General features: G+C 34.2%; 1 protein-coding gene across 3 annotated transcripts in view; it reads right to left on the bottom strand.

Moving 5' to 3' along the window:
- TAF2 (TATA-box binding protein associated factor 2) overlaps positions 1-18,147 on the bottom strand; it is an 89,520-nt gene that overhangs the window by 60,549 nt on the left and 10,824 nt on the right. For 2 of the 3 annotated variants that reach the window (XM_032858421.1, XM_032858422.1), the window contains exons 4-10: positions 9,728-9,846; positions 8,298-8,439; positions 6,834-7,065; positions 4,521-4,705; positions 2,913-3,026; positions 1,670-1,769; positions 9-94 (exon numbers count right to left, since the gene is read on the bottom strand). In XM_032858421.1, the coding sequence (XP_032714312.1) occupies positions 9-94; positions 1,670-1,769; positions 2,913-3,026; positions 4,521-4,705; positions 6,834-7,065; positions 8,298-8,439; positions 9,728-9,846 (978 nt within the window). Of the gene's footprint in view, positions 1-8; positions 95-1,669; positions 1,770-2,912; positions 3,027-4,520; positions 4,706-6,833; positions 7,066-8,297; positions 8,440-9,727; positions 9,847-18,147 lie in introns of those variants that run through there. The other variant, XM_032858423.1, reaches the window with a different exon arrangement.

Genomic DNA, 18,147 nt, shown 5'->3' with positions numbered 1-18,147 from the left:
AAACATACTTATCCTTCTCTTTTCCTCCACCAAATATGGGATGTAGTAAAACTCCACCAGTTTTTAGTTCATATGCCACTATTTTGTCTAGCTCCTAAAACAAATAAAAATAGAAGTCAGTGCAAATTTCTTTACTATCAGATTTTAGAACTGAACTGTGATTTCTCATTTCCTGGAATCCAAATGTAAATTTCTTAAAATATGTTAAATGTATTTACAAAGTAGTTTATGTTCTTATAAACAAAGCAGACTATACAGCCAGCTCAATAATAAAGCCAAAAGGCCTTCTCTCCTTTGTGACTTCAGGGCTGACCAGCAGCCTGCCAATTTTTCTTAATGGCTCTTCCCAACCTTCTCTGACCTGTGTTCCAAGTTCATTTATTCCCTCTTTGTATTTTGTTTCTGGTGGAGGATTTAGGCAAGTAAAAAGAAATGGAAATAAAATTATGCCAGGAACCTACCATTTTAAAACTTCTTCAGTCTTCTCTAATAGGATACAGATCAAAGCAAAAAAGAAAGTTTAAGTGGAAAAAAAAAGACAACAGAACTGTGTTACAAATCATGACTAGTTTAAATAATATGTAACCTATATACAGAAGTGGTAAAAAATCATAGTGAAGTAGTTAAAAACCAGGTTTGAATTCTGGCTCTACTACTCACTAGCTGTGTAACTTTGACCAAATAATTTAACCTCTCTTCGTTTCAGTTTCCTCATCTGTCAAATGGGAGTACTAACAAGGTACTTAGGAAAATTAATAGTTAATACTTGTAAAATGTTTACAGTAGTTCCCAAAACACTGTAAGTGCTATATGTTATTTTTGCTCTTCATTAATAGTTTTTGAAATGAAGAATGGACTCTTCCAGTTTAGATGTATAAATTCTTTTTTGGTTTAGATGTTTGAAATCCTTTACAATTATCTTTCGGCTTACTTGAGTTTAGGCTGGGATGACGAAGATACATAAAATGAGAAAAGGGGAACATGGAGGGGTTTATTTCATAAAGATATTAAAGGTTGAAATTTTCCCACTTGAGAAGGAAGGAGTTAAGCACAAGATGAGTAAAATGTATATGCACGTGAACAGAAAGGGCTAGGCAAAATACATTTGATTTTTTTCTTTTTGGCCAAACCTTTAATTAATAGGAAAAAGAAGTGACAATGACAGCATAGATGCACTGAAGGGCTAGCTGGCACATAAGAAGCACTTATGATGTACAAGGCATCACGCACACTACATGTATGATGTCTCATAATCCCCATCTACTCTCCTTATAAAGATGACACTGAAAAAGATTAACCAAAGTCACAAAGCTTGTAAAGGCTATGAGGCCGACTGAAAAGTAATCTGACTCCAGAAGCTGGGCTCTAAATCTAAACAAATCTAAGAAGCACAGAGTTATGTTACCAATGACTACAAGGAGCTTGGATATATCTAATGACTAATTTGACGTTGAAGGAGCCTAAATACTTCCTTGCTTGTTAGCAAATCTTTGGAAGTCAACACTGACATGGAATTAGCTAAAAGAGACCATTAGTCTTACTCTGTAAAGTGATTTTCATTTTGCTGGGAAAAATTAGGCACTTTCAAATGACTGTGCTTTACAATTATGGAAAGTAAAGGACAAGTGACTTGTTGACTTCTAAATGGGAATGGATCTGGTTTTTTTACCTCTTTAATCCAATGGCGGTATTCATTAACACCAAAAGTTTTTTTCATCCAAAGTCCATAAATATAGCCAGAAATTCCCTTCAGTACCCATTCATCAGACCTATACAAAAAGTCAAAATGTATTCTTTTAATCATAAAAACTCTTAATCATAAAAATTTTCAGATAAGGCCAAAGAGGATAACAGAACACATAGTCTGTACTTTAATGCATTCTTTAAAAAAATGAAAAATAATTTAAAAAATGTATTAACAAAATATTTGGTTTAACCACTTTCTACCAGAAAGTTCTACTTACCCATTCATTACACCTTCCTCACATCTGCTTTCCAGTCTTATTTCAAGTAATGTCCCTACATTTGCACTGCTTCCCTCCTGGCCAACTCTGTCCATACCATCTGCCTCTAAGGAAATACTTGCCCAAAGCCAAGACTGTACTGCTCAATTTGTAAATTTCACATTTGCCAATCTCATGCATAATTATCAATGGGATTCTGAGATCGAAAGTTCAATTACTTATTTTTGGTTTTTCAAGAGGAAAGGGAATTAACACAATTCATTCATCTGTACATTCATACACTTATCCATTCATTCACTCATTTCTTCAAACATTTTGCCTACCATGTTCCAGGCACTATTCTTCACTGAAACTATGTTATTCTGGAAAAAATTACAAATCAAGAGAACTTAACCTCTGCCAACAACAACAAAAAAAGAAACAAACCGATATTCGTTTACCACATATAGCACAGAATAGTCACAAAAATAAATTATAATCTTAAGAGAGTTTCATGTCTTTCTTCAAATTCATCTCAAGTTAATAAAAAAAAAAAAACTATGTTCTTAACTCTTACTTCTTTCAAATATATTAGTACAAAGGTAAACACTAACAGGAAAATACCTACATCATTATCACTACTGTAGAAGACTGTTATTTTGCCTTATACATGATCTTGACCATTACCAGTTACATTGAACACTGACATTAGAATTCTAACCACAGTTTTCTACACATTCAAGGCCTTATGTCTACAGTATTCATTCAGTTTTCTAATAAAGTGTTGCTATCAAAATTCTTTTAAAAATTATAGAACTACAGTGCATTGATAGTCAAAAATTTGGAGTGAAATTTATACTCATTATTTTTCTCTAAATATACAGAGAGAAAAGAAATACAGGAAAAGAAAACAAAAACAAACTTTCCCAATTCTTCATCTCAGTAGTTGTAAACTATGAAATTACTCACCAAGACATTCTGGATATGAAACACCCAAAAAACTGCTGTGCTAAGGACTGGGCTAAACACCTTCTAGTCAGAGGCGTCTCATCTATAATCATGGCACTATGTAACAGATTTGTGCTGGAATTTAAAAGAGACAGCTAATTATAACCAAGAAATAAATAAATATTCAGTCAAAATAAAATAATCACACTTTCAAAATAAGAGAATTCAAGTTCAACGTAAAAGAGAAAAAACAGAACATTCTTCCAAAACTTTCACATCTTTTCAAAGTTTAGGTGAAATCCATAATCTTAATTCACTTTTGCCTAGAACAAGGACTGTAATGTTTCCCATTGATTTCTGTGAAAAATCTAAGTATCTTTTTCTGTGGGAAGGGGAAATTATCATTAGCCTGAAACAGGTATGTTCATCAGAAACTGATCCTCCTATGAAGCACTCTTCTAATTTCAAAAACCTTTTCCCAATAATAACTATTAATTTTTTTTAAGATTTTATTTATTTATTTGCGAGACAGAGTGAGCGAGAGAGAGCACAAGCAGGGGCAGAGAAAGAAGGAAAAGGAGACTCCCCTGATGAGCAGGGGGCCTGATTCGGGGCTCAATCCCAAGACCCTGGGATCACAACCTGAGCCAAAGGCAGACACTTCACCAACTGAGCCATCCAGGAGCCCCCCGCCTCCCCCCATTCTTTTAAAGTAAGTTCTATACCCAGTGCAGGGCTTAAACTCACAACCTCAAGATCAAGAGTCATATGCTCTACCAAGTGAGCCAGGCAGGCACCCCTATTAATTTTTGTGCTTCATTGTTTACTTTTAAATATGCTGACCATTAAGATCTTTCTAACATACTCCAGAAAATACAGGGGCAGTAATACTATTCCGCTTCTACAGATGAGAAAATTTAGGCTCAGATAAGATAAAATGATTGAACCTAAGGCATAAAATTTATAAATCTGGAACTTTCCAAGGAAAGAAAGTAAGTTAGGCAGGAGCAGAAAGGAAATAAATGAAGGGCGCCTTGGTGGCTCAGTCATTAAGTGTCTGCCTTCGACTCAGGTCATGATCCCAGGATGCTGGGATTCAGGTCCACACCGGGCTCCCTGCTTAGTGGGAGGTCTGCTTCTTCCTCTCCCACTCCCCCTGCTTGTGTTCCCTCTCTGTCAAATAAATAAATAAAATCTTTAAAAAAAAAAAAAAAGAAAGAAAAAGAAAGAAAACAAATGAAGTTTTCTCTCTTTTATAATTTGCAAAGAAATTTCTGACATCAGTAAATTTTTAAATGATGCTAGGGAAAAAAGCCCATTAGACATTTATATAAGTTATATAACTTATATGATTTTTTTAAAATGCATAAGAAGAGACTAAAAAAAAATCTGTAAAACATAACTATCAGTTACATCTGGATAAAAGTAACAGAAGTGTTTTGGGTCACTTGGAAATTTTATTTTTTATGCTTTTCTACATTTTGAATTTTAAAAGCACTAGATTTTCTACAAAATGAATCCTATTTAAATGAAAGGAAAAATGTTTGAAACGTATCTTAAAATTGATCACAAAATAACCTGTCTTCATAACATTACCCTCATTTGGGCATTGCAATCTTAAATACCAACCTAAAAATGCTCATGGAAGCATAAGCAGCCACTTCAACATAAGCCTCATCAATGAATACAGTCTTAAAACAGGAGTATGGGTATCGACATGTAAGAATTTCTTCATAAAATTCAAAAACTTCATGAAGATACGATGTAGTATGTTTAAGCAATGGAAGAAGTTGAGGTAAACAAAAATGAGTAACCTGAAAATAAAAAGCAGGAAAGTTCATTAAAAGACAATGTTACCTTTAGTATTTTAAATTCCCTAAATGTCCCAATTATAAGGAAAACTTCATTCATATAAATCCTTTTAACAAACTCATGGCAATGAGGGAAAATGCTAGTGTGAAATCAGTGATTACTTTTACTGATTATGTTTATAAAATATTCACTGTACTCAGAAATTAAATTCATGATGAATTATAAGTCTGTGACATGCTTAGATACACTGAAAATACAACTTTGGTTCAAAATTAAAATGCCCTCTGCATAATAAGCATACAAAAGAAGAATGATTTAAATTTCCAAGGCTTATCACAAATCCACTTTCAATTCATAAATATCTCACCTAGTGAATAGGTCCACCTTGGACACAGCCACTCAAGTATAACATATCATCTCACCCCATATCATGATTCTGTGCCAAATAAATGGCATCAACAACAGATCACTCTGTTTAGAATGACCTACTAAGGTTTCATGCTAGAGATTAAATCTGAGCTAATCTTTTTGAACTGGACAAAAGTTTGATAGGAATGAAGAGGTAAAGAGGATATTCTCAAACAAAGTCAAAGATAGAAAAAAATATAGTATGGTTAGGAAAATCTAAGTACCTATATCAAATATAATAAACAAACAGGAAAGTAATGGAGAAAAAAGCTAGAAAAGAAAATTAGGGCCAAATTCTACAAGATCCTGAAAGCCATACTAAAGAATTCTGATTGTTGCAGGATTGTGGAGGCAAGGAAAGTTTTTAATGTATGATTAAAAATTATTCTTCTAACAGTGTTAGAACAGATTAGACACTAACATACATGAGTGATAAGGATCTATGTACGATTAATGGTCAAAGGCCCAAGGTGCATTATAATCAGCCCTCTTCTTGGTACACAAACAAAACCCAAAATACTATTCATCAAAAAAAAGATTCTCTTTTAGAAAGACCCACGTGGCAGCAAATCTGATAATGCAGTAAAAACTATTTGAGACAGAGAAGGACTAAATGGGCTCCAAGTATTCAAGAAAAATACTTCTTAATGATCATTTACCTTTCTCCTATCCAATGGCCTGGGAGTGGGAAAAAATTCTTCCAAAACACAAAGTAGGTACTAACCAAATATTGATTTTACAGCTAACCATTTACCAAAGATAATAAAATTCTCTGCCAATCTTATCAGCGAATATACTTTTAAGAGTCATTGTCAAGCCAGTAAAAGCAAAACCATTCATAAAATATCCTGAATATTTTCCACAAGTGACTTTATAAATCTTGTGAATTTCAGGAAAGCAAATATGAGAACATACTGAGGAGCTTACTGACAGTCTAAACCTAACTGCCCTCCATCTTGCTAGCATAACAGAAAGAAATATTATTGAGACATATAGTCATTGTGTATCTTAGCTTTATACTAAGAAATAAAAATCTAAAATTGAAAATGTTAGGGACCAAGAGTAAATAAAAAGAGATTCATTCAAATGTTACTTTAAACAGGCACAGAAGTAGAGAGGGTCAATAACCAATACATTACTTCGTGAACACCAGAAGTCTCATCCTTAGGGAGGCCTAAAAGGGCTAACTGGTCTGCCAATTAACATACCATTTATAGCAAGATATGGGATGGAAAAAAACTGCAAGAAGCCTTCATGAATGTGCTGAACAGAATTCTAAACTCAGCTTCAGCCTTACCTTTCTTCCTCTGTAGCTGCTTAAGTGAGAACAAATCTTGTTCTTTAATTTTGAAATTGCAATATTTCAGATTCCAGAGATAGGACCATAACATTCATAAACATACACCAAACAAAAAGGTGACACTAATACAAACTAGTTACATAAATCAACTCCTATTCTCATCAAGGTACACTGAAACTCATTTGGAACTCTAAGTTCTCTGTTGAAAGAAAATCTAAAACTTCAATATACCAACATTTTAAAAGGAATTCATTCAAGAATTCACATCAGTTAATATATCAGATAAAGAATCCTTTTTCTCTCTAGTAATATTCTAGATAATTAGAAAGAAGAGTTGGGAAAAAACTCAGTATTTCATTATATCCTTCCCTTTATCAGGGTGAAAGGCTGGGAGGAGAAAGGAACAAGAAGCTATGACTTACCTCATGCATATATGGATCTACAAGTATTTCAAAAGGTCCAATGGCCAAAGAGATATTTGATGCAGCTGTTGGAATGGCAAGCATGTAATGGAAGGTCTTCTTCCTCATATCATGGGTATACACTGTCTCCACCAAATCTCCATTGGAAACAGCCACCATTGCGGCATCTACTGTAAATTCTAATTTCCATGTACATAATTCAGAGTATGAATCAACACATGGGAACCAAAATCTAGAAAAAATATCAATAGCATAAAAAAATAGCGAAAGTATAACCTACATCATTTCCCCCCACTTATAAGTTATTCTAACATTTATAGAATAGGTACAAAATGGCCTTCAGCTATTTGCCTACTGAAGCTTTTTACTGTGTAACTTGAAAGAATCTGATTAAAGACAGAAACTTTTTGCCAAATATTATTTGGCAATATCATAAAATATATCATATGATACTGCCAGTTCAAACGCTTAAAAAAGAGATAAAGAGTTCTTAGCTTTGAATCTTTAAATTAAAAATTATTTTCACTTGCATATTCACAATAGTTTTTATGTAGTATTCATTTCTGGAAACTAAAAAAGCTTATAATAAAGTCTAAAAAAACACAATATTCAGAATCTGATCCATAAGTTAGAAAACTGTTTTTGCAGAACACGATGCACTGTATTAATTCAAATGGTGTTAGTAAAGCCAGGCATTAAATTTCTATACCACTTTCTATCAAGGTCAGGTTTTACTGTCAGGGTCTGTACCTAATATTGCAACACAAAGAAGTATAAGATATCATCCTTGGCTTGAAGGAGTTAATAATCTAAGGATTACTAAAAATCTGAAGAGACTATGCATACCATAATATTTCAATAACATACAGTGAGCTATTGAGCTCTGGGAATGAACTATAAGTACACGTAACAATGAAGGTAAATCTCACTACCATTGTGTTGAAAAAAACCCAGATATAAAGAGCATAACGCATAACTTCCATCTATATAAAGTTTCAAAACAGATAATTAAGCTGTGGTATTTTAGAAATAAAAACAATTGTTAACCTTGGGCAGGAGGACATTAGGTGAGCAAGTAGTGAATGGAAATAGGTAGGAGGGACGATTCTACAACGCTGGTAATGTTCTTTTTCTTGATGTGAGATTACATAGGTTTGTTCACTTGTGAAAGTCACCGAACTTTTTTTTACTTACAATTTGTGTAATTTTCTGTATGCTATTTTACGTCAGTATAAAGTTAAAAAATAAAAAATTGAAGTGATTTTAGAAGCCTCATTTTGAGAGGGAAAGAGAAAATGTAAGACAGGACTAAAAATGAATGACTAGTGGAACAAGATTCAGAAGAGATAAATTTGAGGATCACGCTCACACTTTTCATTTTACACGAAACACATGTACTGCACATACACAGAAAAAAATGCAACTGGAAAATGAAATTAACTGAAATATATAAGAATAATCTACCTTGTGGAATTTTGATACCCACAAGAGAAAACATGAGCACCTCTCTCTGCCATACTTCCCTCAACACTGGGTACCACAAAATGAAGACCTCCTTTTGGCTGATCCAAAGAAAAATTGATGTGTATCTTTAGGACCTTTAATTCTGCAACAAATAAATATATATATACATTGATATATAAATACATAATTAAGTAACAGTGGTCTATATAATAAGGGCAAAGACTTACACTAAACATAAAGTGGGAATCAAAGCTCAATTTTAAATGAAAAAACTACACTACTTACCCTCGTTTAGGCTCTCACCTTCTCTCCACCTATACTAACTCAACAGCCTGCCTCCATTGATGTCCTTCCTTCCACTCAATTCCACTCACTGCTAGCTGTGTTCTCCCAAAATATGGCTCAGGTCATGCCATACCCTCCTCCCAACATTTCTGACAATGTTATACTGCTTCAAAAAAACAGTTCAAAACTAGATTCAATGCAAAACTTGAAAAATAAGGACTTAAAAAGCCTCCCAGATTGTTAGTTGACTTAGGGGAATAGGAGTAAAGGATGAGTGGGAAAAGCTACCTGAGGATTTACATAATGCATTATTTATTATGTTACCTTTGATTTCTACATAACAAATACATGTTGCTTTCGTAAGATTAAAAGGCGTTTCTTATAATTTCCCTGAAAACCCTACAACCATATGGACTATTTCCAATCCCTGAACATGAAATTATAGCCTTCTATGACTGTCCCCTAAATTGGGCAACTCCCCTTAAGAAAAATGCCCCTCCCAAACACACCAACTATTAAAAAAAAAAAAAAAAAAAAAAAAAGCAAGAGCAAAACAAAAAGTTTCTTTACTTATCTTGGTTATAGGCTAAATAAAGGTAGGTGAGTTATATATAGTAATTATAATGGCTGTGATTTTATACAAGAGAAAATGAAGGTTTAGAAATAATAAGACAGAGTGTGCTCAAAAGTGCAGAACAGAGAACCCTATGTTCTATCACTGATTTGACTACTAATTAGTGACCTTCAATAGGTCACTTACTGTCTGGACTTCAGATTACTCTTCTGTAAAAGGAAGGAACTGAACCAGGTGGTTTTTTAGGATTCTTCCTGCTATGACATGCTGTAACTCTAAACCACTTTGACACTGCACGGGTTCTCAACTCTTGGCAAATTGTCCCAACCATCCAATTTTTTAAAATAATTTTCACTTTAAAAACAACAGTGAATGGGTTGTTTTGTCACAGTCCTTAATTGCTACTTTCCTATTAACCAGTGATCCTTAAGAAAAAAAAAAAAAGCTTCCAACTTCTGTATGTTTCAACTTATTAACCTACAATTATGACATCATTAATTTTCATAGATGTTTCAGGTCACTGAGCCTAACATGATTCTACTGTCCAGTCAATATATTTTTGGTATTTTACCATCAACGTGTTTCCATAACTCTGATGGAACCTTAATGCAAAGTTCTCCATTTCCTGCATCGGGATCCACAGCACTAACCGCGGCTGCATAAGCATTGGAAAAATAATTCAGATTTCTCCTGGAAGAGACAAAAAAAGAGCCTGTTTTACTAATAAGCCAAACATCTCACCAACTATTTTCTTAAATATTTGATACATCTGTTAAGTATTGTATCATTTTATGTAACCTATGAGAATATTTTTTAGCCAAGTAACTATTACTCAACCCATCATGACAAAACCTATTAAATAATAAATATGTCATATTTAATCTACTTGCCAATGCTATGGTATTATTATGATTATCACATTCTTCATTAATTTTGGAATGCCAAAGCCACTATACCTTCCTGAGAGAAGTGAAAAGAATATATGTAGAATTATTATTAATAATTAATGAATAAATAAATATTCTTGATCATGCTGGCAAACATTTCAATGGATTCACAAGCTCTACGATCTGACAGAAATTAAGAAATTAAGATGCTTAAAATAGGTTAGGATGAGTATCAAAGTCCTCAAAATATAACACTTCTTACCATCACTCACCAATGCCTGACAATATAAGCTTAAGGAAGGAGGGAAATTTTGGCTGCTTCACTGTTTTATCTCCTATATGCAAGGGGGCTACTATCAGTATTTGTTCAATAGTTACTTGGCTTTATTTCCCATTAGATGAAAACAACATTGAGAAGTCTTATGGAAATATTAAAACACTGTTCCCATCCAATTTTCTAACTTTATTTCAGTAAAAACAATATATGTATGTGTGTAATTCACTAAATACACACACACACACATAAATACACACCCATAGAGATCTCCTCCCATTTACAACGGGTTTATGTCCTAATAAACCCATCATAAATTGAAAATATTCTAAGTTGAAATACATTTAATACACCTAACCTACCAAAATATCAAAGCTTAGCCTAGCTTACCACAAACGTGTTCAGTACACTTTCATTAACCTACCACTGGGCCAAATCATCTAACACAAAGCCTATCTTTTAATGAAGTGTTGAACATCTCAGGTAATTTATTGGATAATATATTGAAAGTGAAAAACAGAGCGGCTGTATGGATAAAGAATGGTTCTAAGTATATAGATTGCTTAGTCTTGTGATCACATGGCTGGCTGGGAGCTATGGCTCATCACACACCAAAACACAGGTACCACATACTGCTAACCTAGGAAAGTAATCAAAATTCAAAGTATGGTTTCTACTAACTGCATATCACCACCTCTGCACTATCATAACGTTGAAAAATCTTTAAGTCAAACTGTCCTAAGCTGGGGACCATCTATACACCTATTACATTTTCTCACTGAAATCAGTTAAAGGAATATGGACAAAATGGATAAAAGAAAAAAGACAAGGAACGATGTAACAAGAAAATGAGATGAAAGACAACCCCATGAGCCATATTCTTGTTGTGCACATTTAGGCTTATCATTTGGCCACTAGATGAATCCAGAAAGTTAGTTACATTTCACTAGCTTAATAAAATTTTAACTAGTTAAAAGGCAAGATTTATAGACTATACAGAGTGATTACAGGAAAAATTAAATGGGAAAAGCCATTAAAAAAAATTAAAGTTATAAACTCTGAAGCTGACAGAGGCCATTCCTCTCCCATTTTCATCCTCTATTATCTAGGAAGGATGTACTAACTAAAGCTTTTAACAACTACACAACATAACGTTTTGGAAGCACTTAATCAGACTTCTCAATAATTTTAACTATTCTGGGACACCTGGGTGGCTCAGTTGGTTAATGGTCTGCCTTTTGCTCAGGTCATGATCCCAGGATCCTGGGATTGAGTCCTACATCAGGATCCTTGCTCAGTGGGGAGCCTGCTTCTTCTTCTCCCTGCGGCTCCCCCCACTTGTGCCCTTGCTCAATCTTCAAAAAAATAGTAATATTTTTAACTATTTCTTCCTGGCAGATAAATGTGTAATGTGTGATATGTGTAAAATAAATGTAAAATATAAAATAAATGTAAAATGTGTAGAAACTATAGGATCACAATAAAATGAATAAATCTGTGTTTTCACATACCATCTATTTTTTTTTAAAATATCATACAGCAAAAAGAACTCTTTTTCCTTTGGTATATAATTCTGTAAATTCTTACACATGTGTAACCACTACCACAATCAGGATATAGAATAGGTCCAGCATTCCAAAGAGTACCTTGCACTATGCCTTGTGTCAGATAAATGGGAGTCATACAGAAAGCAACCTTGTGAGGCTGGCTTGTCTCAATCGGTATGTCTTTGAAATTCACCTCGAGCATTACATGTATCAATAAGTTTGTTTCTTCCTATACCGAAGAGTATTTCACAGTATAGACTGGACCACTGATTATTGTTCATTCATTCAGCCACTGAAGAACATGTGGGTTGTTTCTAGCTTTTGGCTATCACAAATAGAAGTGCTACGAACAACTGTATATTGTTTTTCATGTGATTTTAATTTTCATTTTTGTAGTACAAATACACAAAAGCGGGACTGCTGAGTCAGATGGTAAAATATGTTTAGCTTTGTAAGAATATGCCAAACTGTTTTCCAGAATGGCTATACCATTCCATATTCCCACCATCAATATATAAAAGTGCCAGTTGCTTCACATTCTTGCCAGCACTTAGTTAACATACCATCTAATTTTAAAGGCTACTTTGTATATCAGAGATTGCAATTTCTTTTCAATAGAATTTCAGAAACATGAAATATGAAAGACAGTGGAAGAAACCTGTAATTTCCCCCGTTATTTGTGAAATTAAAAAATAAAAAACAATCATTACATAAAAAGCCAAATTTAAACGTATTAGACCACTCAGTTTTTTTATGGGAAATTATTCTCACTTAATCTCCTCATTTCCTGAGAAAAGGTAAAGTGGTCCAAATAAAATGGTGAGTCATTTTACGCGGAATCTATTGGAAAGTTAGTTATGAGGAACAATCTTCTCATGGTTTGGATTTCAGTGTTTCCTTTCATAATATGAATCAAATATGTTTCTTTTCATAATAACCTCACTAAAGCCAAAAATCACAAGGCAGGATTATAATAAGTGTTTTCAATTTTCAGAATAATAGTGACTGCAAAATATTAATATGTCCTTGCCCTGTAACCACGACCATCCCCAAACTCCAGCTCCCAACCCTCATCCCCTCAAGGAGACAAAGCTTAAAGATATAAGTAATGTTGTAGGAGATACTGAAAAACTAGTAAACTAGGTTAATCAAAAGAATTTTCTCCAAGAACCTATTATAAACATTCATATTAAAATAATCTGGTAATTCTTTGTCAATAACATATACTTCTTTAAACTATAAGTGCAGATTTTACAAAACTTAAGATTCAGTTATTTGTAAACTTCTTCTCTATTTAAATTAAAAAAACTCATGGAAGTGCAATACGTATCAGAAAAGCACACATACTCTAAATATACAGCTAAATAAATTTTCACAGAACAAAAACAGCCAGAATACAGAGCAAGAACAGAACTTTACCAGCCTCTCAGAAGCCCTCCTGTAATCACTAACCAAGCCCCACTTCCTACCACCAAGGGTTACCCATTATTCTGACATCTAAGGCGATAGATTAACAACTTAATAGACTTTCTCCTGTGTTGGACTTCTTTTACCCAATGTCAAGTCTGCGAGATCCAGACATACTACAGCATATAGCTGATGGTCATTCATTCTTGTTACTGTTTAGAATTCCAGTGGTGTGAGAACATACCACAATCTACCTTCCACCACTGGTCAGTCTTCAGGTAATTTCCAGTTTGACTATTATAAATGCTGCTGTGAACATTTTTGTACACATTTTTTGGTGAACATATGCACATGTTTCTATTGGGTATATACCTAAGAGTAAGACCTACTGATAAGGTATGCATCTATTCAAACTCAATTTACATTTCTATTAGCAGTGTTTGAAAGTTCTAGTTACTCTACATCCAAGTTTTGGTTTCCCTTCTGTCTTTGGTTTTGACAGTTTCCACAGAGAAAATAAGTAAATAAGCCAGCCAGCAGGAAAACCCATTTTCTGAAACAGAGACCATATTGGTATTTGGATATTCCAAATCAATAAAGATGTTTTTAGAAATAATCAAAACAACATTTAATATGATACTGTGAAATAAGGTTGCTTGGAGAAAACTGTACCTGACAGGTTTTTATATAAAATCAATCAATCAATCAATCAATCTAGGGGATTTCCCTCAAATTCAAACTTGAATGAACTACTCCAAATAGCCATTTGTCTAAAATTAACAACACAGAAAACAACAAATGTTGGTGAGGATGTGGAGAAAGGGGAACCCTCCTACACTGTTGGTGGGAATGCAAACTGGTGCAGCCACTCTGGAAAACAATACAGAGGTGCCTCAAGAAGTTAAAAATATAGCTACCCTATGACCCAGTAATTGCACTACGAGATTCAAAGGGTACACGCACCCCAATACTTCTAGCAGCATTATCAACAACAGCCAAATTACGGGAAGAGCCCAAGTGTCTAATGACTGATGATGAATGGATAAAGATGTGATATATATATATACAAAGAAAAAGAATAAAATCTTGTCATTTGCAACAACATGGATAGAACTAGAATGTACTATGCTAAGCAAAGTAAGTCAGTCAGAGAAAGAAAAATACCATATGATTTCACTCATATGTAGAACTTAGGAAACAAAACAAATGAATATATGGTAAGAGGAAAACAAAGAGAGAGAAAGAGGGAAGCAAACCGTAAGGGACACTTAACAACAGAAAACAAACTAAGGGTTGATGGAGGAAGGTGTGTGGGGGATGGGCTGGATGGGTGATGGGTAGTAAGGAAGGCACTTATGATAAGCACTGGGTGTTCCATGCAAGTGATAAATCACTAAATTCTACTCTTGAAACCAATATTACACTATATGTTAACTAACTAGAAATTAAATTAAAAATTTGGAAAGGGGTGCCTGGGTGGCTCAGGGTTAATAAGCCTCTGCCTTCGGCTCAGGTCATGATCTCAGAGTCCTCTGATGGGAGTGCCATATGGGCTCTCTGCTCAGCATGGAGCCTGCTTCCCCCTCTCTCTCTGCCTGCCTACTTGCGATCTCTCTGTGATATAAAAAAAATAAAACCTTTAAAAAAAATTTTTGGAAAAAAAAAATCAAAACAAAACAAAACCAAAGTAGCCATTTGTGAAAGGCTAATGTATTTCAAACTATAGAATAATGAATACACATAAGGTCAAAATGACTCTATAGCTAAGCATCTATCATTTAATCCAAATAGGAAGGATTATATCTAGTTTCAGGGCTACCACATTTAAGAAAAAACAATGACAAATCAGAGTATATTCAAAGGGTGAGAATGGTAATAAATTTGGAAAGAGTTTTAGATGAGGAAGGGTTGAAAGTATTTAGATCATGTAGACTAGAAAGGGGAAAACAATATTTAATTAGGATAAAACAATATTTAAATGGATAATTTTGTGAATATCATAGCAAAACAAACTGTAGTTTGATATAATAATGAATTTTCTAGCATTCAGAAATAATGAAAGGGGTGCTTTAAAATATAGTGAGCTCTCCAGAGCTAGAAGCGTTCAAGCAGAAGGTGAAACAGTATAGGAAAAATTCCTGTTGATGTTTTGACTAAGTCAACTTCAATGTTACTCCAACCACTATAACTTAATCCCAATTGATACTAGTAAAATAACTGGCAGTGAGGCATCCTGAGTTAAAATATAAAACTATCTTCATATAAAACTTACTTAACCATAATCAGTGAGGGAATCACCTACTTCTACTATGTATTAGTAAAATAATGTTTAAAACATTTATAGTAGAAGTCTGTATTAAAATAAAGGATCCACAAAATCTTTTTTTAAAAAGTAGCAAAAAATAAAATTAAACATCAATTTTAAAAAATCAACTCCAATTACTCTAAAAATAATCATTCTAATCACTCAACAGCTACTTCATTTATATCTCAAGATTGTTCATTTCTACTATCATTCCTGAGTGAAAATGAACATAGGAGACAGGAATTAAACTGATGCTTGGAACTCTGGAAGACTGAAGCTTTTCAAGCAAAATAAAAAAGATCTTCTCAAAGTCGCAAAGCCTACCTAGGGAAGGAAAAGAAACAAAGTAAAAGGATGTCAGCCGCTGTAGGCTATCCACAGAAACAGCTTCTCTGGCAAAATCTACATCTATTTCATTCTAAGAAAAAAAAAAATACAGCAAGAAAAAAAAAAAAGGAAAAAAAAAGAGAACCAAAAAGCCATAACTCCTACAGGACAAACTATAATTTATCAACAATATATAAGATTCAAATATAAAATATACTTAGAGAAACTGCTGCAATTATTTTACTGGCAGACAATAAGCCCCCCCAAAAAAGAGTGAGAGAGAGACTGAGCGAGCATGCGTCCCATCCATGTAACGTAACAAACAGGGTTTTTAATTGCATCTGGTCATTTAACAACTCAGCTAACAGTTAGGTAAAACAGGCAAAAGTATAGACACAGAAACGTCTTTTAGTCTGTTATCTAAATGTTTCCCTTCCTTACATTCTCCCTGCAGTAGAAAGATACTGAATCCCAACCAAGGTAAGCACACACTTTCCATTAAAAATAGAAGGGCCTGGCGCCTTAACTTTAAAACAAATAAGAAGAAATGTGACGAAGCAGTATATTACTTTGACTGTTAGGGCATTCTTGTTTTAAATACATTTAAACTCATTCTGGTAGTAAAGATCAAATGTTATCACAGAATCTAATTTTCAATTTCAAAACTGCTATACTTAATTTCTGTTTCAGCTTCAGTGTAAATTTTATTGGTTTAAGAAAGAAAGTTACTTTAGAAACAAAGGCGACGGAAGTATCCAGGGAGCACAGTAAGGACCTCAACTCTCGGCCTTTCCCAAAGTTCTCTAAAAGTAATATAATCCAGAAGAGAGATTTTCCACATCTAACTTCTAAGGAAAGCAGAATTTCCTCTAATACCTGGCATACTTCTATCTTGTGGCTTATCAATCACAACAGTATTTCCCTCTTCGGTATGGCAGCCAGAAGTACCAAACCCAAGTCTAGTTCTTCCACAGTCACTGTGCAGTAGCTTCTGTTAGCGTGTGCCCACACCCGATTTGCTTTTCACTGCTCATACTACATTCATTAGCTTCTTTTTAAAACCGTTGTCTAAGAAAATTCTACAACCAATTTCAAACCCTTTTTAAAATAAGTCAGAGAATAAAAACCAGGAAAAAATAACTAATGTCCTCTCTCTTAAAAAGTAAACGAGATTCTAGCGCTTGGCAGAAAAGCAGGGGTAGGGAGCAAGTATTTGCTAAGTGACCATGCCTAACTGAGCTCTGGTTCTAGCTGAAAAGATTAAAATGTATTTTTGAAAAGATTTCCCTTTATAACCTCCTTTTCTTTCCTTAAAATGCTCTAAGTGATAAAGCATCTTCCCTACCACTAGAGAGAAATTTTAGGGGATATGATCACCTCAAAACAAACATGGCAAAAGTAAAGCTTGCTTCCTCAACAGCTGTGGAGTCCACTGTTCCTGTCATTGGACTGGCACTGATTATATTCTCTGAGACCTGAGCAACAGGTAAAGCAGATGTGCAAGCACTGTTCTGTGACTGGCAGATGGAGAGGCTTCTAACCCTGTCATGAAATACAGAGTTCTAGTACCAACTGGGTAGCTATTCTGGGCCTTAGGAAGGCAATGGCTTCCCTACCTGCTTTTTTGCAGGTGTCTTTTCCTTTCATTAGTGGTGTATATTTACTATCCCAAAGGCAAGTCATTTCTACCCACCCCCGCCCCGGGGGAAAGAGGATGCAAATGATTTTTTAGTAAGTGTTTTTATATGAGTTCTACAAGTGTGGCTGAAAAGGCAATGTAATTTCAACAACGACTCATCTCTGTGAAATGGGAAGTTACAGAAGCAATTCAGAGATTCCCTGAATTTTTCCAACAAGCATTTCCTTTTCTCTTCCCTGAGTTGTAAAGATTCTGAACCAATGATAATTGGAACTAAAAATACATCTAAAGACAAGCCTCTTTTCTCAACCCTTCTAATCACCTGGCACACTAGTTGAAACACAAATTGTAGGACTATATCCCCAGTTTCTGATTCAGTAGATCTAAAGCCAATGCATGGGAATCTGCATTTCTTTTTTTTTTTTTTTTTTCAAGATTTTATTTAAGTTCTAGTCAGTTAACATATAGCGTAGTATTAGTTTTAGGACTAAAATTTAGTGATTCATCACTTGCATATAACACCCAGTGCTCATTACAGTAAGTGCCCTCCTGAACACCTATCACCCATTTACTCCATCCTCTTACTACCTCCCCTCCAGGAACTC

This window comes from Lontra canadensis, unplaced genomic scaffold (assembly GCF_010015895.1).
Source record: "Lontra canadensis isolate GAN:19392208 unplaced genomic scaffold, GSC_riverotter_1.0 scaffold15, whole genome shotgun sequence".
In the NCBI taxonomy this organism is placed as follows: Eukaryota; Metazoa; Chordata; class Mammalia; order Carnivora; family Mustelidae; genus Lontra; species Lontra canadensis.
Note: the sequence above shows the minus strand (reverse complement) of the source record. Positions and strands in the feature narration are given on the sequence as shown.